The sequence below is a fragment of the Semicossyphus pulcher genome, unplaced genomic scaffold (assembly GCF_022749685.1).
Source record: "Semicossyphus pulcher isolate SPU_LCO1_2020_fin unplaced genomic scaffold, fSemPul1.0.p SCAF_6, whole genome shotgun sequence".
In the NCBI taxonomy this organism is placed as follows: Eukaryota; Metazoa; Chordata; class Actinopteri; order Labriformes; family Labridae; genus Semicossyphus; species Semicossyphus pulcher.
This window is the reverse complement of record NW_027211737.1, coordinates 11164718-11189066: the sequence shown is the minus strand read 5'-3', so window position 1 is coordinate 11189066 and position 24349 is coordinate 11164718. Positions and strand designations below refer to the sequence as shown.

Sequence of the window (24349 nt, the reverse complement as noted above, 5' to 3'; positions counted from 1 at the left end):
AGGGAATGTGTCATGTCTCAGCAGCCATTTAGTCTCAAATGCTGCAGGGTTCAGTATTAGACAACTGAACAGAAGTGAGGACAAGCCCTTTTTCTTGCGCTACAGGATACAATAATTCACAGAAACGTCAAATGTTATTTGTAAGTGATAAAAAAAATGTCCTGCTGCAACCCTGTCTTCTGTGCCAAATAGTATATGGACTTTATCTCTAGGCCTTCTCCCCTGTGCACCACAAATATCAGAAAACATCTCATGCAGATTTTTCGCCTGTCAACTCGTACAGTGGAACTAAATGAAAGCTGTAAGTATCGCCAATATGTTCTTGCTTGGCTGTGAAGGAATTATTTGCCTCCAGTTTCCTTAACTCCAGTGCAGTCCTGCTCACAGGAATCTAATTCCTGGTTAAACTGATATCAGCTGTGTTGGCAAAAGGCAGAATTATAGAACCTGCTCTTATAGAAATCACTGTTCAAATGCCGCAGCAGTAATATGGAATGAACAAATATTTGTCCTTTAACCTCAATAAAAGTAAAGAATGCTTGTGTTTGCACAGGATGTGTCTATTGTTTGACTCTTAGACCTTTTTTTCTTCATGGAGTTAAGAGAGCTGCAAAGATGTCACAAAAACACACACATTTGACTGCAAAGAACCACTAGCAGGGTAGGGTTTTGCACAATTTTGTTCCAACATGCAGCTGCACTTCATTAGACCATGGAGCACTACAAGGTGTGGATTGCTCAGTTACACAATTACATCAGTGTACATGTGCTAATGTGACAGTAGTTTGATTCATTGTGCGTGTTTCTAATGCACAACTCTTAGATACACAGCAGTGCTTCCATTCCTAAGTGTATTTTTAAGTGACAGGTATTTAATCTTATCAAAGCTGCTTAAAAATGTGTAACACTAGTCTTTCATGTGACTGAGGAAGTTTGTACCTTTAGGCCTTTTTGAAAACTGTCAAAAAACAAGCTTAAAGTTGTAGTTTCAAAGCAATAGTAATACTGATGTGGGCAGTGTAATGTAGTGAAATAATTCCTCCTTGCATCCATAAAGTTTCATCCTAAATGGTCCATGTAATTTGCATGAGCGTTTCTGGGAGAGGCAGTAAATTGTCACGCCGCCGGTGCTGGATTTAATGACAAGTCTCGACACACACTCAGGTCAGAGCGGGCTGGTTCATTCAAGTCATTCAGGAGACGCTTCCTCCTCCTGCTCTCCTGCACTGCTCCCCCTCGCTCCTGCAAAAGGAAAGTAGACACTGGCCCTTAAAGAACACTCCTCCTCCCCTCCTTCCTCCGCGGAGCCGGAGCTTTCTCCCTCTTTAAACTATGATCTGGCTCTCAGTGCTGCTCGGTGCATGTTTCCCTTCGTGAGGGCAGATTTCAGGGCTTGTTTCATGACATGACAGAGTGCAGCGCAGGATCCAAGTGGTCGCTTTTAACGCCACTGGAACTCCTCCGTCCAGGACTCTTTCGCAGTGCTTTGAGTTTGGTTACATGAAATATGCGATGTTCGCAGGAGTGCCCGGTTCTCTTTCTGCTACACTTTGTTTTCACTCTGGCAGCCGGCCACGAAGAGCTCTCCGACTCTGGCAGACTCCTCTCGTTTTTTGCAGAGCAAGGTCAGTGTGGTGCAGATGTACTAGAAGCTGCATTTCTGTGCATGAATGAGATGAATGCATGACTGGAAAAGTTTTTGTAGTAAGGTGAATTTCAATATTAGCAGGCACTAAAGGCTGAAAATCTGTGTACAGGACACTACTCAAACAATTAAAGTAACAGATACAACTTAAATGTTTTAAACTAAAATGGTGTGAATGAAGAGCAGTGCATGGTTCTATTGTTTCAATTCAATACTTGATACATTCAGCAATCACAATTTAAACAGAAAACATAAATTATCTTCAAATGATCTGACTTTTGTGGCAGGTTTGCCATTTTAAAAATGTATGCCTTTGATATTTTTGGGTACTATCTGCACCCTTTTTTAAGCTGTTATATTTAACTCTGTCCTGCAGGTCAGTCGTCCCTGTCAGAGTCAGACCTGTCCATCGTCCACCCGCTGAAATCCACCGCTGATGGAGACTTCATCTCCCACTCCCTGTCCCACCACTTCAAGGGTGGGCGAGTCAGGCGTGACCTGCGACCCCTGGCCTCAGAGGGACAGGTTTACTACAAGGTCAACTACAAGGGTCGCGCTTTAACGTTCAATTTAACTACAAACGATCACCTGGTTTCAAGTGACTACATCCTGGAGAGGAGGAATGGCAGCGCCAACACGTCCGAGCAGCATCGCCTCCATGAGGGGAACTCCTGCCACCTCCTCGGCACTGTGGAGGCGCCTGGTGTGCGAGGAACTGCTGCCATCAGCACCTGTAGAGGACTGGTAAGGAATCTCATAGACTAACATGATTAAAAGGAGAAAACAGCCGATTTAAACCTCTGTTTCATTCATCAGATTTAATCTTTTGATCCACATGAAGCTGTTATGCAGCATCTGCCACCTAAATCTGCACATATCATATTATAAAATCTTGTCTTTTATGGCTGGAAGGGTTTATTTATTGCTCAGAGAAAGGGGGCATCACTCTGGGGAAGCTGGTATGTGGAAGAGGCAGTCATAGGCTGTTAAACAAACCCCTTCCATCTGACAGTGCCCTGTGTGTGTTGGTTTGCCCTTCAAAGACTTCCTGACACTATTTGCAGAACGCCTGTGCTGCAGACCCGCTGACGGCTGCAGCTTCTCGGCCAACCATGAGACCCTTTCTGTCTTCTTTGTCTCTCATGTTTTCCTCAACTCTCACTTATTCATTCATTCAATCTGCTGTCTGGTCCTGCAGAAAGTCTTTGCATGCAAACCCCCCTCAGCCTTTGACGTGCAGTGTTACTTTGTTCTACGCTGAGAGAAAGAGAGTTTTAGTTATAGGTTTTGGCACATTTATATATCGAATGGAACCGGTTTGACAGATGGAGAGACGGGAAATACTGCTGTACAGTTAGTTCAGAGGACTTTCTCTTTTTTAATATACTTCAGCTGTAATGTTTCAATCACATAAGTAGTTCAACTACAAAGGAGAGAAAACAGCTGGAGAGCAGAAAGACAAAGGAGCTCAGCATATGAAGATATGCACCATATGTCTGGAGAAAGGTATGGTGCACCCAATGATGAGAATTTAAAGCCTTTATTCTCAATATAATAGCTGCTCCCAAGCAGTCTTAAGCTCTTTTTTTTAACAAACTGATTTGATTTCCATAAGCATTTTCAAAGAGCCACATAGGAAGAGGATGTGGAAAAGGAAGGACGCCCCGGCTCTGAAATGATGGGATGTGTCAGTTTTAGTCACGAAGAATGTTTGATTGTGTCACAACAGGAATGCCTCTCCTGCAGGGTCTTGCCTCCTGCCTCGCTGACTATGTTTGTTTAGCTTACAGTGCCTCGTTCTGCAAAATCTTCTTGATACAATTCTTTTGTAACATCTGACTCAGACCAACGCGGCTGAAGTCAAAGCTAAAACAAATGGAAAACCGAGTTGTGTCACTCCAAGTTCTAATTAACTACAACCAACCGCAGTTAGAGGGTTTCTCTGCAATCCTGAGTGCTCCAGTTTGCCCCTTCTCTCCAACCCAGCGGGGAAACCACTGTGATCTATTACACTGATTTTCTGTTGTGTGGAAGAAGGTTTATAGCAGCTCAAACCTCAGAGAGACCACTAAACAGCAAGACTCACACAGACAGATGTGGGAGGGAAACCCTGCCAGCTGCTGTGGAGGTCATTAGCCTCAGGAGACAGATAGAGATGGACTGCTTTAGAATACAAATATGTAGCACAATATGGAGTTACAACAGACTGGAGATAAACAGGAAACATAACAGACACAGATGTGACATGAGAAAACCTCCAAAATTTACCAAGGACACTTTTTCAGATTAGATTCATCACTGATTTCTGATCTGATGTAAACCACAAAAGCGCTCAAGTTTGGGCAGCAACTAACATAATTTACAAGTATTTATATTTTTGCATTATATTAGAAAATAATGACAAAGGTCGATCCCAGAGCCCATCGTGACCTCACCAGATTGCGTTTTTCAACAGTCCAAATCCCTAAAATATTAAATTTACTGTTTCATTAGACAAAGAAAAGCAAAAAAGTTTGAGCAGTTTGAAACTGAATTTTTAAGCATTTTGCTTATTTCCAACCGGCCACTCCATCACGAAAACAAAACACGTCTCTGCTATCAAGCGGCAACTTGTTGAAACTTGGCTAGCTTGAAACATAGTAATTAGTAGCAGTCAATAGTGAGTTTGCAAAAATTACGATGATGGTTACAGCCGGCTCACGCATCACCGAAGTGGTTGCCATAGGTTACACATAATGATATGCATAGCGTCACCCCGTACATTAATTGGCTCCTTAGGTTTGTGACGTCTCAAACCTGCCAATCTGAAAACGTGTTGTTCAGCCTGTCCTTGGTACACTGCAGTTTAAAAGCAGACAGGCCCAGCCATGGAGATGACTGCTGATGCTATCCCTGATATGTCTTGTAGCACATTACATATGAGCACTGTTATTACTGTTTTTATTTAGTATTTATTATATATGTATATATTTCATATGCTGCTAACTGGATTGCTCCAAAAAAGTTTAATTGTATAACATGCAATGACAATAAAGTATCTATCTATTTACATAAAAAACACCACATGGAGATTTTCACAAGGTTAAAAACTTTATATTCACTGGAGGGGGTCTTTAAAAAGATAGAAACTAAAACTTATGTCCATATAATAGATTAATCGACTCATCATTAGGCATAACCTAGATTTGTCTTCCCAAAGTGTGGACAATATCCATCCATCCAACCATGGCATGGTTGGATGGAGCCTATCCCAGCTGGCATTGGGTGAGAGGCGGGGTACACCCTGGACTGGTTGGCAGTCAATCACAGGGCTGACACGTAGAGACAGACAACCTTCCACTCTCGCACTCACGGGCAATGTAGAGTCACCAATTAACGAGCATGTCTTTGGACTGTGGGAGGAAGCTGGAGAACCCGGAGGGAACCAACACAGGCACGGGGAGAACATGCAAACTCTACACATCCGAAACATTCAAACTATAGACCTGCTAGTTGTGAGGCAACAGCGCTAACCACTGCACCACCGTGCAGTCCAGTTTCTTAAAGATTAATTCCAGTCGTGCTCATTGCCAAACACTCATATTGATCAAAGTTATGTTTGTGCTTGTTGTCTCACAACAGAATTACACTTGCCTTTATTGGTCAAGCAAATCAGCCAGCAACATGTTTGCACAGACGCACTGCTTTGGAAATAGCTGCATTAAAGCCTTGCACGATAGTTTTAGACAAGTCAGATGACTTGAGAACTACAGTCTGCTCTGTAATCTGGCAGTGTTTGGTGGGCTGAGTAAAATACAGAAAGCGTAGCATAGAAAAAGTTTACAGAGAAGAATTTACAAGCCATAAAAGCCACAAACTGGTCCTCACTACAACATAACACCTCCACATCATGTCAACTCTTGCTTCTGTTAGCCACATTAACTCCACCAAATAGAGCTGTGCCGCAGTGAGTCATATGCAGGTTGCATGTGATTATGTCTTCACAAAGATCAGGTTACTCCTCAACTTCACTGTTTACCGTACATGTGCGAAGCAGAGTAATTGGGTGGAGGTTGCTGTCACTGTCCTTCTATGGGAAAACCTTCAGATTAAGCAGAGTCGGAGCTCTCACTGTGCAGTCTTTAGTCATCCCTGAGGCACTACATGCAAGTTGAGACCCATTATATCCTCACTTCAATGCATGTTTCTTCGCACTGTGCAGATGAAAAATGATAATGTGTTTGACCTCTGTGGAATAAATGAGCTTTCAGGCACAATTATCTTTTGAAGTAAAAGAAAATGAAGGCAAGTAAGAGCAGTGAAACCTGCAATTACCAAGACACAGTCATCTCAGAATAAATGAAAGTTTGTTTGTTTGAAGATTGTTGTGGTTAATCATATTCCAATAATGAGCACCATCCGCCCCCACCTCTCCCAGTGTCCCACTAATCACTGCGGAGGCCACAGGCTGCGTAACAGCACACACTTTATTCCAGACCCAGTTGGCCAGCACTACAAAACCCACAGAAGCAGGAAACAGAAGTAAAGCAGTTCCACATGGCCCGTGTATTTAGAACACAGACCTGTGTTATGGTAACCTCCCCTGGCTCTGGCACCTCACACCCCAACATGCTTCCTCTGGGTCAGAGGAGGGGGATTAATGAAGAGGAGGAGGAGGAGGTGGCAAAGGGAGAAGAGGTGGCGAAAGTGCAAAGTGAACTCCAGTGTGAGGCCGTTTCAGCTGGCAGAGCATTCAGGATTTAGGTCAGAAACTGCGGCAGAATAATCCCCTTTTTGTTCAGATGGAAAACAAAGTTCTGCTTTCCTTTCAAGTCGTCTTTGCTTGTTGAACTCAGACATCACACAGGATCTGTACATGGTAATTTAAGGATCATAATAAGTCACACCATAACCACACACTGTATGAGCACAGCACTGCAGGCTGCGTTGCACAGTAGGACTGTATTTGGTATGCAGATAAAACGGATCATGCAGAGCGATGGTCTGAATGTTTGGATGGGCCTCTCTGTAGCATTCCTTCCTGGTTGATCTGCACCACCTGCTTTTTCCTGCAGGGACTCAGAGGAACATATAAGACACAACAGAGAGGCATGATCGCAAAGAAAGCTAAAGAAACTACTAAATACTTTTTTGTGCTTTGTCGTGCAAAGTCAAATCATGCTGTAGTTAAATGTTAATCAGGTCATATACAGTAGAAGGAGACAAAGCAGCAGTGAAATCAGCTGTTTTCTGCACAGGGCCTTTGGGAAGTTCTCCCAGCTGACTGCAGACGTATCAGCCTGCGTGCTTTGTGGATGAGTCCTCCACAGCTCTGAGACCCCTGGCTGAGGGCCACGCTCTGAGTCAGTGGGAAACACTTTCTCAGAACTGTATTTAATCTGAGTAGGGGGAAAAATAACCAAACCTCAGACTTACACAGAGGACTATTGTTTAGCAACTGTTAAGTCATTGTTGTTCTTCTGGTGGTTTCACGTAGAAAAACCCTGAGCAACTAGTTCTAACCTACACTTCATGCTTCTTTGTGGACTTTATTTTACAAGCTTCAGTGTAACAGGTGGAGTAATTCAGCCTTTCCAAAGGGAGTGCTTTCTCATCTGAATTTGCACTTTCTGAACTCCCTGAATGGAGGTATGGGACGTCCAATCAGAGCTCTGCAGGCTGCTGAATGAGTGCAGTTAAAACACATGTCCCAAGGACCACATGTAAAACGTGTCGGGATGACCCAGAAAGCTGCACAGTGCATAACTGAAGCGAGCAGCAGGGTAGACCCCTGGAACCACAACCGGCCAAACTGCACGGCCTAATTTTTTACATCTGCTGATCCCCCGCAGACTCCGAGAGAGATCCAAGAATGAGAAATATTCTTAGAAGTCTTTGTTTGCATATACATTTTAAGTGATTTGTTTCGATAAGAGGTTGTGCACACAAGTCTCTGCTGCAGACAACGGAAAATTCATTAAAACATGTCACTGAGTTGCAATTATTCCATCGATTTGGCTGTTGAAAGAATTATGGATCCTCCCTCTCTCATGCTCGTCTGCAAGTTGGTTTAGGCAGCGAGGGAGGTGCTCATCCCGGAACAGTCTGGGCTTGTTTGGACTCAGCTTGACACAAAACCTCCCCACACACACGCACACACACACAATCACCTTAATGAATAGACTTTGCAAACAGTGATCTGGAGGTGAAACATTTGTCGGTGTGTGTTTAGAAGGAAAAGTCAGACATGTGACAGGAGCCTCTTTTGTTCTGTTTGCATGCACGTACGGTTCATGTGCGTGTGTTTGTGTTTCTCCGCACTTGTCTATGTGTGTGTTCAGCGGCAGACCTCAGCCATCAGCCGGGTAAATAGTCTGCACCAGTAAGAACATGCATGGCATACTTAGGCAAAAGTCTCTTTATTGCTGCTGCAGCAGACAGAGAATGTGCCCGAGGGAAGGAGAAAGGTTCATATTCAGATCTGTTCACTAATGATGGATTCCGCCCAGATGGAAATTACTGAGGAATGGCCTTTCCAGCAGGAACACCTCTCGCCTTATAAGTGTGGGAATTATTGAAACACTATGATTTTTGTTGATTTGTCCCTGCACTCGTAAATGCGACAGCACAAAAGCGTGCTGCGTCTGTTTTGGCTGCAGTCCGAGAATGCATGACAAAAGAGACTTCAATTTGGAATCATTTGTAACTTTTATTGAGTAGAGCACCATTTTCCAATAATAAAGACAATGTAGATTTGCTCTTCTTGCTTCTCTGTGTCTTTTTTTATGCACAGTAAAATTAAACCCGCTCTGCTCAGGCTTCATTTCTACTCATGTAATCTTTATTTCCACAGAGAGGCTTCTTCTCCCTGCCGGAGGGACACTATTTCATCGAACCTGTCCAGAAATCTGCTCATGATCCTGCAGGGACTCCAGAGCCTCACGTAGTCTATCCAAGAGTCACAGAAAGTCGAAGAAAAAAACGCAGTCTGCAGTCCAAAGCGACACCCAGCCCCTGTGGAGTTCAAGGTGTGTATCTGACCTCTCTGTGTTCATGTACGGCGCTGCAGATGTTTGTGTAATTGTACACAAGTGAGCATTTTCCTGTGTGAGCCAAGGATAATCCACAAGCGCACTGCAAGTGATGTCTTCTGTTATTTATGCTTTAGATGCTCCAAGTGACTCCGTGCAGGTGGAGAGGGAGAGGGAGGATTGGGAGAGGGAGCAGCAGAAGGGAGAGTCCCGCTCGCGGCGCTCGGTCAGCAGAGAGCGTTGGGTGGAGACCATGGTGGTGGCCGACTCCAAGCTCATAGAATACCACGGCAGCGATAATGTGGAGTCCTACATCTTCACCATCATGAATATGGTGAAGTGAAAGAATTTTACTCTTTATTATCACACACACAAAGTTATTATAAACTTAAAGTCAAATGTTCTCCATGTTTACAGGTGGCTGGGATCTTTCATGATGCCAGTATTGGGAATGCCATCCATGTCATCTTGGTTCGTCTCATTCTGCTGCAGGGAGACGAGGTAACACCTCCCTGAAACCGTTAACTGTAGATACTTTGATGTTGATTTTTACTGATGTTTAAACAGCCACTGAACATACAGAATACGAGTTACTCCTCACAGGTGTAGTTGGGAGGGGAAGTAAAGTTGGAAACACTCCTTCGTTTGGCTTTTGTTCAAGCTCTTTGCACACCAGCTGGAAATTCAAGCTTCATTAAATGTTCTGTACTCACCCTGATTTATATCCATGCGTTTGGAAAAATTCATGGAAAACACTCCAAGTCTTGTATGCAGTAATTTTCTGGCTTCCATTGAAAAACATGTCATTACATGTGTAAAAACCACCTGTTTCCAAAAAAAAGGTGAACTGGTTGTGATGTCTGTTGTAACCATTGTGTAAAAACGATTTCTCCTTGCTGTTTGTTGCAGAAAGGGTTAAAGATAATTCACCATGCAGACTCCACTCTGTCCAGTTTCTGTGCCTGGCAGAAAAACCTGAACCCCCAGAGTGACACGCACCCGGCTCATCATGACGTGGCAGTGCTGATCACCAGGTAAGTCACACAGACAGATGCATTTCTAAGTCAGCATAAATGATCGGCTCTGATGGTGGAAAGGTGGTATGTACACACATGATGTTCCTGTGCCCCCCCCCCCTCCCAGGAAAGACATCTGTGCTGGCAGTAACCAGCCCTGTGAGACCCTGGGTCTGTCTCACCTGTCTGGGATGTGTCAGCCGCACCGCAGCTGCAACATCAACGAGGACTCAGGTCTACCTGTCGCCTTCACCGTCGCTCATGAAATGGGCCACAGGTCTGTGTGTGTGTGTGTCTATGTGTGTGTGTATGTGTGGGTTTGCTGTCGTTGAACCCTGCATAATGGGACATCTTAACAATAGGCCATGTGACAAAGAAAGCATCTTGTTCCCATGATGGGTATTATTATATCCCTGAGCATTAGCTCATCGGTTCATCGGTGAATCGGCTGTATGCAAATAATGGAGTATCTTGTAACCAGACGTAAAGAGGACTGACAGCTGAGACGGGGTGTGGGTGTAGCTCATTTAGTAAAAGTAAAAGTGACAGGATGGTAAGATTTGTTTTCAGCTTTGAATTTCTCTAACCTACAAAATCTTAATGGATGTGTTCGAATACGTTACGATACTACTACTATACTACTATACTACTTCTATACTACTACTACACTACTTCTATACTATACTAGCAGTACGTACTGATTTGGCCAAAATGTCTTGTGCAGTATGCAAACAAAAGCTACATTTACAATACACCAAAAATACCCGGATGTCATAGTGATTCGGAAAAGATCTCCAGTATATGGACCAGTCGACCTCGCCTACTGTATCCCACTGGCAGTTGAAATGGCAGACGGCAGCAGAAGGGGGCGCTATAGCTAAAGAAGCGGCGGTTTGCTTTTGGCGGGCTGTTGTTTACTTCTGCTTTCCAAAACTGGCACATGGTGTAGCACACTGCAAAATAAATTTGAACAGCTCCGTCCTACAAACTACCGCCGAACGCAGTATGCAGTATGTAGTATGTAGAATATAGTATGCCATTTCGAACATAGCCATTGCCTTTAATCCTGTGTTTCTACTCCAGGGCTTTGCTGAGTTGTAGCTTTAGTTATAACTTAAATCACTTCAGTTTACTACTATGAAGTCATGGCTTGCTTATAAATAGCAGCTGCAATTGATCAATACATGAATTCAAAGAAAATGTAAAGCCAAATATTTATTTGACAATTTTTCCAACAAATAACGTCAAAGCCCCTAAAATGTAAGGACTTTTTTCATTGTCTAAACGAAGTCCTTGGGTTCTGAACCTTTGGTTTGACAAAAGAAGCTAAAGAAGGAATGTTTTCATTTTTCCACAACTTTCTGACTTTTTATAGACAATAATTAATCGTTGAATCACAAAAATAATCAGTAGATTAATCAATTAAGAAAATGTGTTTGTTGCTGCCCTTTTACAAATTGGAAGGTTGTGCAGGCTCTATTCTATTTTTTATCTTATTATGAGGACTGTATTTGAATTTTTGAATTTTAAATAAAAGGGTAGGAAATAAAGGAGGCATGTGGCATAGAGAGAGTAATGAAGGATGAAAAGAAATCAATGAAGTCCTTTCCTGATTCTTCACTTTAACTAAAATAGCTGAAACAAAATCACAATGTTGTACTTGCATGTATCACATAAAAGGTCTCACTCATGCAGCCAGATCCTGAAGACTATCTCTTCTTGTGAAGAATAAAAAAGTATGATTAATGATAAATATGATAATCGGTCATGTTGGTTGTGTTTGAACCCAGCTTTGGAATCCATCACGATGGCCAGGGGAACGACTGCGAGCTGGAAGGGAGGCACCCGTTCATCATGTCCAGACAGCTGATGTACGACAGCTCGCCTCTCACGTGGTCGTCCTGCTCTAAAGAGTACATCACACGCTTCCTCGAGTAAGGCTCAATGCATACTTTATTCTGAGTCATAATATAAAAACATGATTCTCTCAGTGTTTAATAATGATTTTCAAAGATCGTGAAATTGTGGTAAAAAATGGGAGTAACACAGTGTAACTACAGTGCTTGAATGGAGGCGGTGAAAATGATCCAAAAACCACAATGGGTGTGGTGTGTGCTGGAACAACACTAAGTAATAAAAACATTGATGTGTAGCAAACCATGACCAGCTTAGTTTTTAAAAGATTAACAAAGAACATGAGTGCAAGTTTGCTGACGGGCACGATTCATAAGGAGCCAGAAAATCCAGCAAATGGCAAGAGGAGCCTGAAGGAACATGAGAGGGAGTTGTTTGCTTTGACTCATTATTTTCTATTGAAAACCCCATCAAAGATAAAGTTAAGATTTTTTTTTTCCTTTTCACTTTAAGCTCCTGAAAAGACATGAGTTTGTGTTAGTTGAACTCGAGATCTCAGTTTCGTTCTCTTTGGCGACACATATGGTGATAAACGGTAATTACAGGAGCACACTTCCCAGATATCCAGACAGTGTTGCATGTGTGACGTCCACGGTTGGCTCCGGTTGTAACTCTTGATTTTCCTCGCTGACGGTCGCTTTCCTTTTTAGACTGTTTGTCTTCATCTGAGCGTCGAGTTTGTTTCTTTTTCTTTGTATTTTCACTTATTTTTGAAGTTGTATCTGTAGTCATCCATCTTTTCTTTGTTTGTTCAGCCATAGTAGATTACTGTTTACTCGCAACACTTACAGAGACCGGAAAAGCAGCCGCTTAGCTCTGCCTACCCTCTCTGGTAGACCAACCACTGCTGGGTGATGTAAAACGCGTCACTAACTGGGCGCCGCTTGGGATTTTTTTCCGCGAATGTCACCACCGACACCCAGCAAAGGCTTTCATCAGTGGGCCATAGGCTCAATCACCATTGTGTTACCTCATTCTGCGATAGTTACTTAACAGACATTTATTGAAATGAAAATCTTTAAGATTATTACTTTAACACTAGACTACTGATCTGTATCATTTAAAGAGTGTTACTTTATATTGTAAGCATGCTAGTAGTTGCAAGGATTCCCCTCAAACTAACTCCTTCCTGCTTATGTCTTATTCTATTGTCCTTCCAAGTTTTCTTTTGTTTCTCAGTCAGGTTTCTCTCTCCACCCCTTGCACCACTTTCTCTTTGTCATCTCTTTAAAAGGTCACACATTTAATATCACATCTTTGTCTGTCTGTCTAAGTCGAGGCTGGGGTTTCTGTCTGGATGACCGTCCTTCAAAGAGGGACCTGACCACCCCGCTGGCTCGCCTCGGATTCCGCTACACCACACACCATCAGTGCCAGCTCCAGTACGGCCCAAACGCCACTTTCTGCCATGAGGTTGATGTGAGTATTTTCACCGAAGCACCAAATGAAAACTGAAACCTTTTGGAGAATATTGTTATTTATTGGATTATTTCCTCTTTTCAGAATGTTTGCCAGATTCTGTGGTGCTCAGTGAACGGCTCATGTCGCTCCAAACTGGACTCGCCCATCGACGGGACTCGCTGTGGACCAGAGAAGGTGCGTGATGCTGCCAGTTGCTTTGTCTTGTTAGGGTTAGGATGTCATTAGCCTGGGCATTAAGGAGGTTAACTCAAGGGTGGTCTGTCTTATCACTCATGTTGTTTGATTGATCTATGAAGCATCTTTTCTCCCTCAGTGGTGTATCAGTGGAGAGTGTGTGATTGTGGGTAAACTCCCGGAGACGGTGAATGGAGCCTGGGGACAGTGGAGCACCTGGTCTTACTGCTCCAGGACCTGTGGCACTGGAGTGCAGTCAGCAGAGAGGGAGTGTAACAACCCCAAGTAAGAGCTGACTCTGGATCTGTCTCACACATATTTTGAATAAAACCTTTCCTGCACTTCATCGGCATGTCTTCCAAACTGATCACATGGTTCATTAAAAGTGTACTTCTGTTTTCTTCAGACCGGAGTTCGGGGGCAAGTACTGCACGGGGGAAAGGAAACGTTATCGGACGTGTAACACCAGGCCCTGTCAGAATGATTCTCCCACCTTTCGAGGGATGCTGTGCAGTGAGTTTGACACGGTGCCCTACCAGAATGAGCTCTACCAGTGGATTCCTGTGGCTAACCCATGTGAGTGTTCAAAGCCTCAACTGTCAATTAAGTACCACAGATAGACACACAGATACTAGTAGCCCCTTTTTCCACTGTCCATTTAATTCAATTCAATTCAAACAACTTTATTAATCACTCTAGGGGCAATTGTTTTGGAGCTGCTTGTACATGAAGAGACATCAGGAAAACACAGCGACGTATAGGCAACAATAAATTATACATGAGATCTAAAATGAATACTTAGCGGACATGCATCCATACATTTTAATTACAAGTTATTTCTGGTCGTTTTCTTATTTTTCCTGTTATCACGAGATAACAACACGGCACCACCGTGACGTCAGATGATCATAACTCGTATCCCCAGAGCTGCAAAGGCACAAAACAAACATAGAAACAGGCTTAACTCACCTCATTTTTGTTTTGTTTTCTAGATCGCTGGAAAATTATCCCGTTATCTCGAGATAATGGGCCAAATTAAATCGTTATAATGGGAAAGCCAGCTTACAGAGATAATAAGAAAATAAGTCGAGATCTCGAGAAAACGACCAACGAAATAACTTATCACAGGAGTAAATAAAATGTATGGCTGCATGTCCGCTAAGGGCCTCCGTAGAATGCGGATATTGAGTAGACTGATTAATAAATAGACAAACCGGATACAACAATAAAAGGATCAGTCTTAATAAAAGGATAAACACTCTCTAAGAAATAAAAAACAACCTAAGGAGCATTAAGCAGTCTACTTGCAGAGGGGACGAGCAATTTCAAAGAGCGATTAGTTTTACAAGCAGCTAAAACATAACGACGTCCTGATGGCAACAGTACTATAAAAAGCATGTCCAGAGGAAGCTAAAATACCTGCAGCTTTTTGGAGTATCTGCTGAAAACAAATTTAGATCTCTTTGTTTCACACCGATTATCTTCAAACAGATCTTGACAGTGTTGGTCACACTCTTTCTGTCTTTTACTGTGAGGCTGTGAAACCAAAAGATAAGAGAAAAACAAAGACTCTCAATAAAAGATTGTTAAAAACGACAGAGGATTACAGGACTTACTGCAAAGGAATTCCATTGTCCTAAAACATAAGCTCTGCAGCTGTGGTTGTGTATATGAACCAGCAGGGGGCAGCATTTATCCTGAAAAGCCCTTATTGATGCAGCCAGTGACTTCTCTTTGCAGCAGCATGTTGCCACCATGTTTCAAAACATTTGGTCATATTCCATATTCTAATTACTGCTTGGACTAAATAAGTGTTGGGCTCATAAGTTGCAGCATCTTTGTCTCTAAACACACTGTATTAATCTAATATATTCAGCCTTCATATAAATAAAACTTCATATTTGAGAGGCTGAAAAATTACCTGAACGATTAACTGATTATGTTTTTTGTCAATGGACTATTCCTCCTGCTCTACTCTGCTTTATCACCTGTTTCAAATAGCCCCTCAGCATTTTATTGGAATTACTCTAATTAAGCCTCCTTTTTTTCTCCAACTCTCCCGTCTTCAGTACACCCCTGCGAGCTGCACTGTCGCCCGGTCAATGAGTATTTCTCGGAGAAGATGCTCGACACCGTGACGGACGGGACTCCGTGCTTCATGAACAACAAGTCCAGAAACATCTGTGTCAACGGAGTGTGCAAGGTAGTGTGGCTGGGTAAGAGACTAACAGAGACTGGGGGGGTTACAGAGGAGCAGGATATGAGACAAGCTGCAGTGTAATGGAGTAATAAAAGAGTTTTTTGTGCAAACGTATTGTATGTGAGTGTGTGATATTACTGTATTTTTATGTGTGTGTTTTGTCTGCAGGAGGTCGGCTGTGACTATGGCATCGACTCAAACGCGGTGGAGGACCGCTGTGGGGTCTGTTTGGGCGACGGCACAAGCTGCGAGACCGTCCATAAGTCGTTTGATGACGGAGAAGGCTTTGGTGAGTCCCACACAAGAGGGGATAATTGAACAGCTGGGAACAAATTGAATTATCTAGACATGAGACTTCATAAAATTATAAAATTCTAGTAACACAAAACAGACAAAGTTTTAATGAGGAAAAGCTTTCATGTACCCACCAGAGGAGTGTGAAAAAGTGCAGAATCAAAGTTATGTCTACAGGCGGAAAGTCATTTCAGGACAGTTCGTTAGGATTACGCCATTGTGTTGTGTCTTTGTTGTCATGGCAGCTGTCCTGTCCACACTGTGCAGCTGTTTGTCCTGCTGTAGTTGGCTGGTGTGATGTGTGTGTGTGTGTCTGCAGGCCCATGTTTTCATTTGTCTAAAAAGAGACTTTTTTGGCTCATTTTTCTGTGTTTGGAAAACAACTCAAATCAACAAAAGGCGAGGACAGGTTAATAGACGAAGAGGCTCTAAACAATTAAAACATCCCTCTGTTGTCCCTCTGTCTTTCGTACCGTCTGTGTGTTCGCCCCGCACAGCATCCTCTCCAGATAACCGGCCCAGATGTGTGCGACTTCAAAAGGCTCAGACCAAGAGCAAACCTCCCCCCTCCTTTGCACATACACAGAAACACACACACCTTCCCACAAACATCATTAAACTCCAGAGACCTACTCATAGCTGCTTTCGTCCTCCCCCAACCAGCCCCCCCCCCCCATCCAAACACAATAAAAACCAGAGACAGGGCAGTGCCCCCCACGCCGAATACACACGTACACTTACACACACACATGCCAACCAACCCCCACAGACTCGGCCCACCCTCTATTAAAGATCAGAGAGAGACTGTCTGGTAGTCTGGATGTGAGTGTGGCAGCAGCCATGGTGGGCCATCCATTACCTCGCTGTGACTCTAACCCCCCCACCCTCCCTCCCGACTCTCCCAGGGTACGTGGACGTGGGTGTGATACCTGCGGGGGCGAGGGACATCCTGGTGAAGGAAGTCGAGGAGGCAGGTAACTTCCTGGCTCTGAGGAACGGGGCGTCTGAGAAGCAGGAGGAGTACTTCCTCAACGGCAACTACATCATCCAGTGGAACGGGGAGTACGAGGCCGGAGGGACGACGTTCTACTACGAGCGCAGCGGGAACATGGAGAACCTCACCGCCCCGGGACCCACAAGACAGGCTGTCATGCTGCAGGTAGGCCACCGGGATAAAGAAATGTTTCATTATTCTGTGATGTTTAGTTGAGATTTATACTTTATCTTAGTGTCTGTGTAGTGACTTCAACCTGTTAGGTTTAGAGTTTAAGGAGGGACTTCAAGGATATCCAACCTGTCAGGGTAAAAGACATTTGCAGGACTGATTTAAAGAGAAAATTATTGAATTTTAATTGATAAGTATGTGAAATATATTTTGGTTTGGGTCAAATATTTAATATCGACAGTCTATAAAGTCGTCACACGAGAATCCGCATTGTAATTTATGTGTTTATCCAGTTGCTGTTCCAAGAGAAGAACCCAGGTATCAAGTACGAGTACACCATCAAGAAGACCAAAGGGACAGGAAATGAGGTCATCGAACCCATCTACAGGTGGAGACACGGGGCCTGGACAGACTGCAGCACCACCTGTGGCTTAGGTGGGTGTTTTACATTTGACATGAAACATTTTTTGTCTAAAGATTCTAGCTGGTTGGACACAATGTCCCAATCCCAATCTCCACCCTACAGCCTGACGTCAGGCGTGCAGTGTGTGAGTGCGTGAGGATTTGAGAATTGCAGATCAGGAATGGGACACACTATCACACGTTGCCCTGGAAATAAGATGTGCCATTTAATAATTAGAACTCCAGTATGTATTTGTGTGTCTTACATTACAGTGTTTACATATTTTTGCAAACAATCAACAGTCAGAAAGGAGTTATTTTGGTTGCTTTGTGAATATTTAACTGACAAACATAAATATCTAATAATATAATAATATAACATAATATATAATACGTCACCAAGTTGGCTATGAAAGGAAAGTCCACAATTTGGCGTTGCAAAGTCTGCGTCACAGCCCTCACGCACTTGGTGATTTGACAGGACAGCAATCACTCTCACCAGGACCACGGCCCAAAGTCCCTGAGTGTGGAGAGTGTAGAGATTCGGATTTGGCCAGTCAGCGGCAAAGTGACAATTTCTGACTTCCTGGTTGTTGCAGGTGAGCAGCACCAGCCTGCACGGTGTTTTGAGATGGATGTGGGCGTCGTGGATGAGTCTCTGTGTGACCCTGACACCCGACCAGACGACAGACACAGAAAATGCAAGACCGTGGACTGTCCTGCAAGGTCTCCGATTCTCTTTAACTCTTCTTCTTTGACATCCCTACTTTTATTATCTTAATCATTTAATCCAAGTAAAGTATTAAAAATCATATTAATTAGGTTTTAGTGCAAATCTTTAATGGTATCAAACATTTACAGTCTTGTTCATTGCTTTTAAAGAGGACACGTTTGTCTGCTTACATTGTGCACCTCATTTACTACGCGAAAGCCATCAAATCCCTTCTTGCAGCAGTCTCATGTCCGTCCCCTCTTCCTCAGGTGGTGGGTGGGCGGCTGGCAGCAGTGCACCGCCACGTGTGGACCAGAAGGGATACGAAAGCGCACAGTGCTCTGTGTTCGCACAGTGTCAGGAGAAGAACGGGTGCTGCACCCTGTTGAGTGTAAGCATCTCCTTAAACCCAAACCTGTGGTGCAGTGCAACAGGGATGTGCCATGCGGACAGGACTGGGCTGTCGGCAACTGGGAAGAGGTGCAGTTTTTACTATCTTACTATTATATGATCTATCTAACTTAATTCTGACTGACTTAAAGTATTAATTTTTCTTCTTTGCAGTGCCCGGTCACATGTGGAGGAGGTGTCCGCTCTCGCACGGTCACATGCGCACTAGCATCCAAGAAGAACTGCGAACTCTCCACCAAACCTCGCTCCATATCACTGTGTGCCCTGCAGAGCTGCCCCAACTCAGGTCTCCGTAGACGACCCGGCCCTCCTCCTAAATATCGTCGCGTCCACCCACCTAAGAGCCACCCCACCAAACTTCCTGCTAACACTACCTGGGCGAGCACCACGACCACAGCTGCACCCACCACTGCTGTCACAGTGAGGAAGAAAACAACCACCAAAGAAACTACAACTGCTTTTATCCCCACCACCACATCCCTTTCAACCCCTGTAACCGCAATCCCTAAAATCATGGACGTGGATGATTATGAGTTTGATGTGAAAATTAGCAAAAATGATGCGGATAAAAGAGTTAAAACCAAGTCTGAGAAGGACAAAAAGGCAACTGCAGTGGGAAAGGCAAAGGCAGAAGAGAGGGAGGAGGGAGAGGAGGGGAGTACGCCAAACGTTGTGATGTTCACTCCAGGATATGATTATGTTGTTGAGGAAAGGATGACGGAGGAGGAGGGGATTATTGACCTGGATGTTACCACGTCCTCATCCCTCAAAAATCTGCTTAAATCGACCACATCAGCATCACATAAACTCATCACACCCACCTTACAAACAAGTCCACTTACCGTGCACACGACCAAAGCACCCACAACTACCAGCACCTCCTCCGCTCCACACACCACTACTGAAACATGGGCAAAGACCACTCACCACAACCCCCACACCACCCCACGTGTCAATCCATTCAGCCGCTGGACACACAGGGTTCCCCTCATGACTCCTGTGCACAAGGACTTCCACACGACACAAGCTCCTTCCACCACCACCGCAAGAAAACCTTTCACAACTGCAGCATCACCACAGCCCACTGTGAAGATTATTAAACTAAAGAAGCCTGCTGTGACTCCAAAGAAAAACACCCCATCCTCTCGTGCTAAGAAACCCTCTTCTGGGCCCAAAGGCAGTCGCCCGAAGAGCCCAAACCAGCGACAGCAGAGTCCCAAGGACCAGAGCAACCTGTCGGCCAGTGAGCCGGTCAGCATGGATATATTCTGGGCTGTGGGAAACTGGAGCGAGGTGGGTGCAGACATTTTATTTTATGACCCTGTCATCCAAAGCACCATACAAGTAAATTAACATGTTTTAGCCCTAAAACAACAGAATTGCCGGCTATTTTGCAAGATTGTATTCCTCCAATCCAGGCCCTCTTATGACTGCCATTAGATTGAAAGTTTGCAGGTGAATCTGAACATATATGCACTTAATTTGGTTTCATGTTAAAGTAATTTAAGAGGACTGAACACTGTCTTTAAATGCTTCAATTAGGCCTCATTAAAGTTGTAATCTAGAAGATTTCAGTTTTGTTCTCTTTGGCGGCCCCTGTGGCGATAAACAGTAATAGCGGGAGCACACTTCCCAGATATCCAGACAGTGTTGCATGTGTGAAGTCCACGGATGGCTCCGGTTGTAACTCTTGATTTTCCTCGCTGACGGTCGCTTTCCTTTTTAGACTGTTTGCTTCATCTGAGCGACTAATTTGTTTCTTTTTCTTTGGATTTCATTTATTTTTGAAGTTGTATCTGTAGTCATCCATCTTTTCTTTGTTTTTTCAGCCATAGTAGATTACTGTTTACTCGCAACACTTGCAGACACGGGAAAACCACTGAGCTAAACCAGCTCCCCAAAGAGAGAGTTTTCAAGCTGTACCTTATTGAAACTGCTTAAGCAACAAACTGTTTGATTGTGGATGGGCAAGGTGCATGCTAATGTTCATGATGTAGTCGGATAATGTATGAATAAGAAAAGGATTAGCTTTTAATCAGGCTACAACATACAAACATCAGAGGTCTAGTCCTTTGAAGGGGGGCATTATGCTAAATTCAAGCTTCATATTTCACTCTGTGATACGTGTGGAGTAGCTTAGCATCATTTACAGCAAAAAAAAAGTCTTTTTTCTCACCTTGCTGCTCTGTGCAGGCCCTCATACAGCCTCTGCCTGAAACGACTCAGTCAGCTCTGTCCCTTTAAGAAACCCCGCCCTACAAGCCCGCTTTCTTCTGATTGGCCAGTTCTCCGAAGCCGGCTGAGGCTGCACTTTGTGACGTCACAAAGTGCAGCATGTAGAAAAAAAACTGTGTGAAACCTGGCGTTCACAGCAGCCTGCAGCCTGAGCTGAGAAGCCCGGGGATTACTCCAACATACTTTAACTACAGATTTGAAACTTCACCCACGTTTAGTCTGAACATCCAACATTGTAACATTATATATATGTCTTAAAATATGAAACAGCATAATACCCCCTCTTTAAGAATTTCTGCTAGATGAAAATTATACTCTTGATAATATTATCCTCACTTGTCACTTTAATCACCTGAGTACACACATAAACCCAAGCCCAGTTTAATCAGAAATGGCTCTTCCACCACAGTGTTCAACAACGTGTGGGATCGGAGCGATATGGAGGACAGTCGTGTGCAGCTCTCAGAACGATGTGGACTGTGCCAGCATGAAGAGACCTGAGCCTGCACGCACATGTCACCTGCAGCCCTGTGCCACCTGGCAGAGTGGCAGCTGGAGCAAAGTGAGTAACCTTAGATTTCCTGCAGTCACTGAATCCTACAGTCACACTGGTCACTTGTTAATTACACTCAATACTTAATTATTATTCCACTTATTAAGTCCTACTCTTCCGGATGACGAAGTGGGTTTGATTCCGTTGCAGTTCTCACTTCTTGTCTTGTGTTTCTGAGCCAGTTTCTGCACTGTGATGTTCTCCACAGTGTCCAGATAGCTGTGCGGTGGTGGGCAGGAGGTACCGTGAAGTCCAGTGTATCGATTCTCAGAACAAACGTCCCCTCAGACCTTTCCACTGTCAGGCCGTGTCCAGCAGACCCCTCAGCACCCTGACCTGCCCCCACAAGCCCTGCATGACCTGGAGTACATCACCCTGGGGACCGGTAGGAGAATCACACACATCAAACAGTTTCACATACTCAGATAAATATACATGTCTATTTTCTGCATGTACTTCTCAAGTGTTACCAGGAATGCAGGTCGTTTTGGTTTTACTTGCCAAGCTTTTAAGATATTCTTCCTCAACATTTTTGGATGTGCAACATCAATAACATGATGTTAACATTTCGAAACAGTCACAGTTTAGTTTTGGCCCCAGTGTCCGGTCGCACTTGAAGCTGTTTGTTGGCACTTCCTGACTTTGTTCCCACCTGTCTTGATCTTGTGTTGCATTAACTCTCAAATGTACGTCGCTTTGGATAAATGCGTCTGCTCAATGAAATTGTAACATAACAGTTTTGTTTTGTTTTGGCAAAAGTACTTTGGGTTCTTTGGGAAAAAGATTTTGGGTTCATATTGGAGCTAACAAACATACACTGGTTATATAACTAACGTGTGTTTAGTTACATAAAAAATGCACAGTATATGACATAACTAATGTACGTATGTTGCTTCACTAACATACTTAATGTAACTTAAGAAGAAGTCCACTTCTTAAAAGAAGACAACGGGGCGCTGGTTTAGCTCAGTTGGTAGAGCTGGCGCCGCATATACAGAGGCCACAGTCCTCGACGCACTGATCATCCCCCACTCTAAAACTCCCCACATTTTCTGTCTCTCTTCAACTGTCATATAAAGACAAAAGACAAAAAAAAAAATTATAATAATATTAATCTTTAAAATAAGCCAACATTGTGGTAATCTAACCCTGGTCTCCTGGATGAATGTCCTGTGTGTGTTTGACCCATCCATCACCCAGACCGCCAACACAAGTGAGCTTTAACGCACTTCCTGCTACATCACCTGACTTCAGTGATACATCTAAACAATAACCAGAGAAAGTACCTTAGTTGGAAACCCTAGCGGGCTGCACAGTGGTTGGCACTGTTTCCTCACAGCTAGAGGGATCCTAGTTCGAGTCCCTATTTGGTCGAAGATGCCTTTCTGTGTGAAGTCTGTATGTTATATGTACTCCAGCTTCCTCCCACAGTCCAAAGACATGCTCGTCAGCATTCCACAGGACTGAGGATGTTGTACCCGAGTCGTCAAATGCAACTACCCAGATTAATAAATTTTGTTACATTCACGTTCCATATTATACAAATGTAAATATACTCAGCTTTGCAGGTACTTCCCTTAAACCCTTGTGTTTTCCTCAGTGCTCTGGCAGCTGTGGTGAAGGCGTCAGGGAGCGGCTGGTGTACTGCCCTGAACCTCATCGCTGTAGCACCACACTGAAGCCAAACAGCACCCAGCCGTGCAGCCTAAAGCCCTGCACTCATTGGAAGTCCGAGAACTGGGAGGAGGTCAGTCATATTCCTAAGAAATGATCAGGCTGGCAGGTACAAGGAAATGGACTAAATGATCCCTGTGTGTGCCCTGTGTGTGTTTGTGTATCTCTGCAGTGCTCTGTGAGTTGCGGTGGGGGTCAGCAGCAGCGTGAAGTGAACTGTGTGAGCGAGCGGGATTTGGCTGTAATGCCAAACAGCCTCTGTGAGAAGATTTCCAAACCAGAAACACTCAGGAAGTGCAATACGCAGGAATGCAAGACCAACACAGGTCAGTCCGCCTGTCTCTTGTGAAGGATATGAAAAGAAGATATAAATGATGAAATGACTGTATGTGTTGTTTTCTGTGTCAAACCTCTTGATTAGAATTTATATAAATATCTTTGACAACACATTTAATATGCATGTTTCTTGACCTTTGACCTCTGATTCGTGCTCCTTGTTATGCAGGTCCAGCCTGCAAGAAGAACACCATGTCCTCCCGCTTCTGTGACAAGTTGAAGCTGTTGGGTCGCTGCTCCCTCAGGTCGGTCCAAAGACAGTGTTGTGTCACCTGTGGGTCATAGCCAGGATGACACATGCACATACTGTATTTCACAATGGACACACTCATACTACAGTATCACTTACTGTACTGTCATCATGCAATACAAGCATACAGCCATGCCATCCACAGACATATCCAAGCCAAAGTCTAATGACCACAACACTACTAGCTACACTACAAGGACAAGCAAACTCGGGTCGACTGAAATAATGTTGTTTTGTTTGTTTGTTTTTACTTATTTAGGTCTTTGTAACCTTTTTAAATACATATTTTTAGGGGGAACCATAAAAAAAATAAACACTGAGCAAGATAACAAGCCAAAGCCAAATGTTGGACCTTAATGTTCAGAGATCCACGTTAAAGAGTGCAAAAAGCAGAATTATAATATTCTGATAATTCAGACTTAAAAAAAAGGTTGGTGAATTTTAGTTTCCCATGCTGACTTATGCAATAAAATAATCAAATTAAATAGGTGTTTAATATAATGCTTAAAGCTCCTGTGAGGAACTTTTGGTTTGTGTTGATTTTGGCGTCCCCTGTGGACAAAGCTGTGCTTCTTAACTCTTTGCTGATTTTGCCCTGTACATGCTTAAAGCAGCAATTGGCCCCTGGAGAAAGCCTCTGTCAGTCAAAGCTGGTGTTCTCTGTAATCAATAGAAGCAATAATATTTGAAATTGGCGCCATAGCTGTGGAGAAAGTTGTACAAACAGCTCGTGGTTTCACCCATTCTACATTCCTACAACTCCCAGAGTGCATTGCGTCCCTCCCTCTGAAAGGAACGGCCCAGCTGCAGGCAAGCTCTCAGAGCGGTACAGGAGCTGAAATACGACAAGAATATACCGCTTGATCGTCTAAAAAATCTTCAGGTCTGCAGTCTACATTTCAAACCTGACGATTTTGAACGAGACATGACATCAGA

At 43.7% G+C, this 24349-nt stretch overlaps 1 protein-coding gene across 1 annotated transcript; it reads left to right on the top strand.

Moving 5' to 3' along the window:
• The first annotated feature begins 1500 nt into the window (after nt 1–1500).
• Nucleotides 1501–23866, top strand: LOC138610125 (A disintegrin and metalloproteinase with thrombospondin motifs 12-like). Its single transcript, XM_069682826.1, has 24 exons — nt 1501–1625; nt 2022–2389; nt 8478–8652; nt 8793–8989; nt 9073–9156; nt 9565–9689; nt 9799–9948; nt 11462–11605; nt 12860–13004; nt 13089–13181; nt 13321–13466; nt 13588–13757; nt 15251–15384; nt 15550–15670; nt 16581–16834; nt 17134–17275; nt 17842–17968; nt 18224–18434; nt 18519–19658; nt 21010–21162; nt 21362–21538; nt 22754–22900; nt 23000–23153; nt 23333–23866. Exons 1-24 carry the CDS (start codon nt 1508–1510, stop codon nt 23446–23448), a joined length of 4791 nt encoding a protein of 1596 aa, XP_069538927.1. The 5' UTR covers nt 1501–1507; the 3' UTR covers nt 23449–23866.
• Nucleotides 23867–24349: the final 483 nt, after the last annotated feature.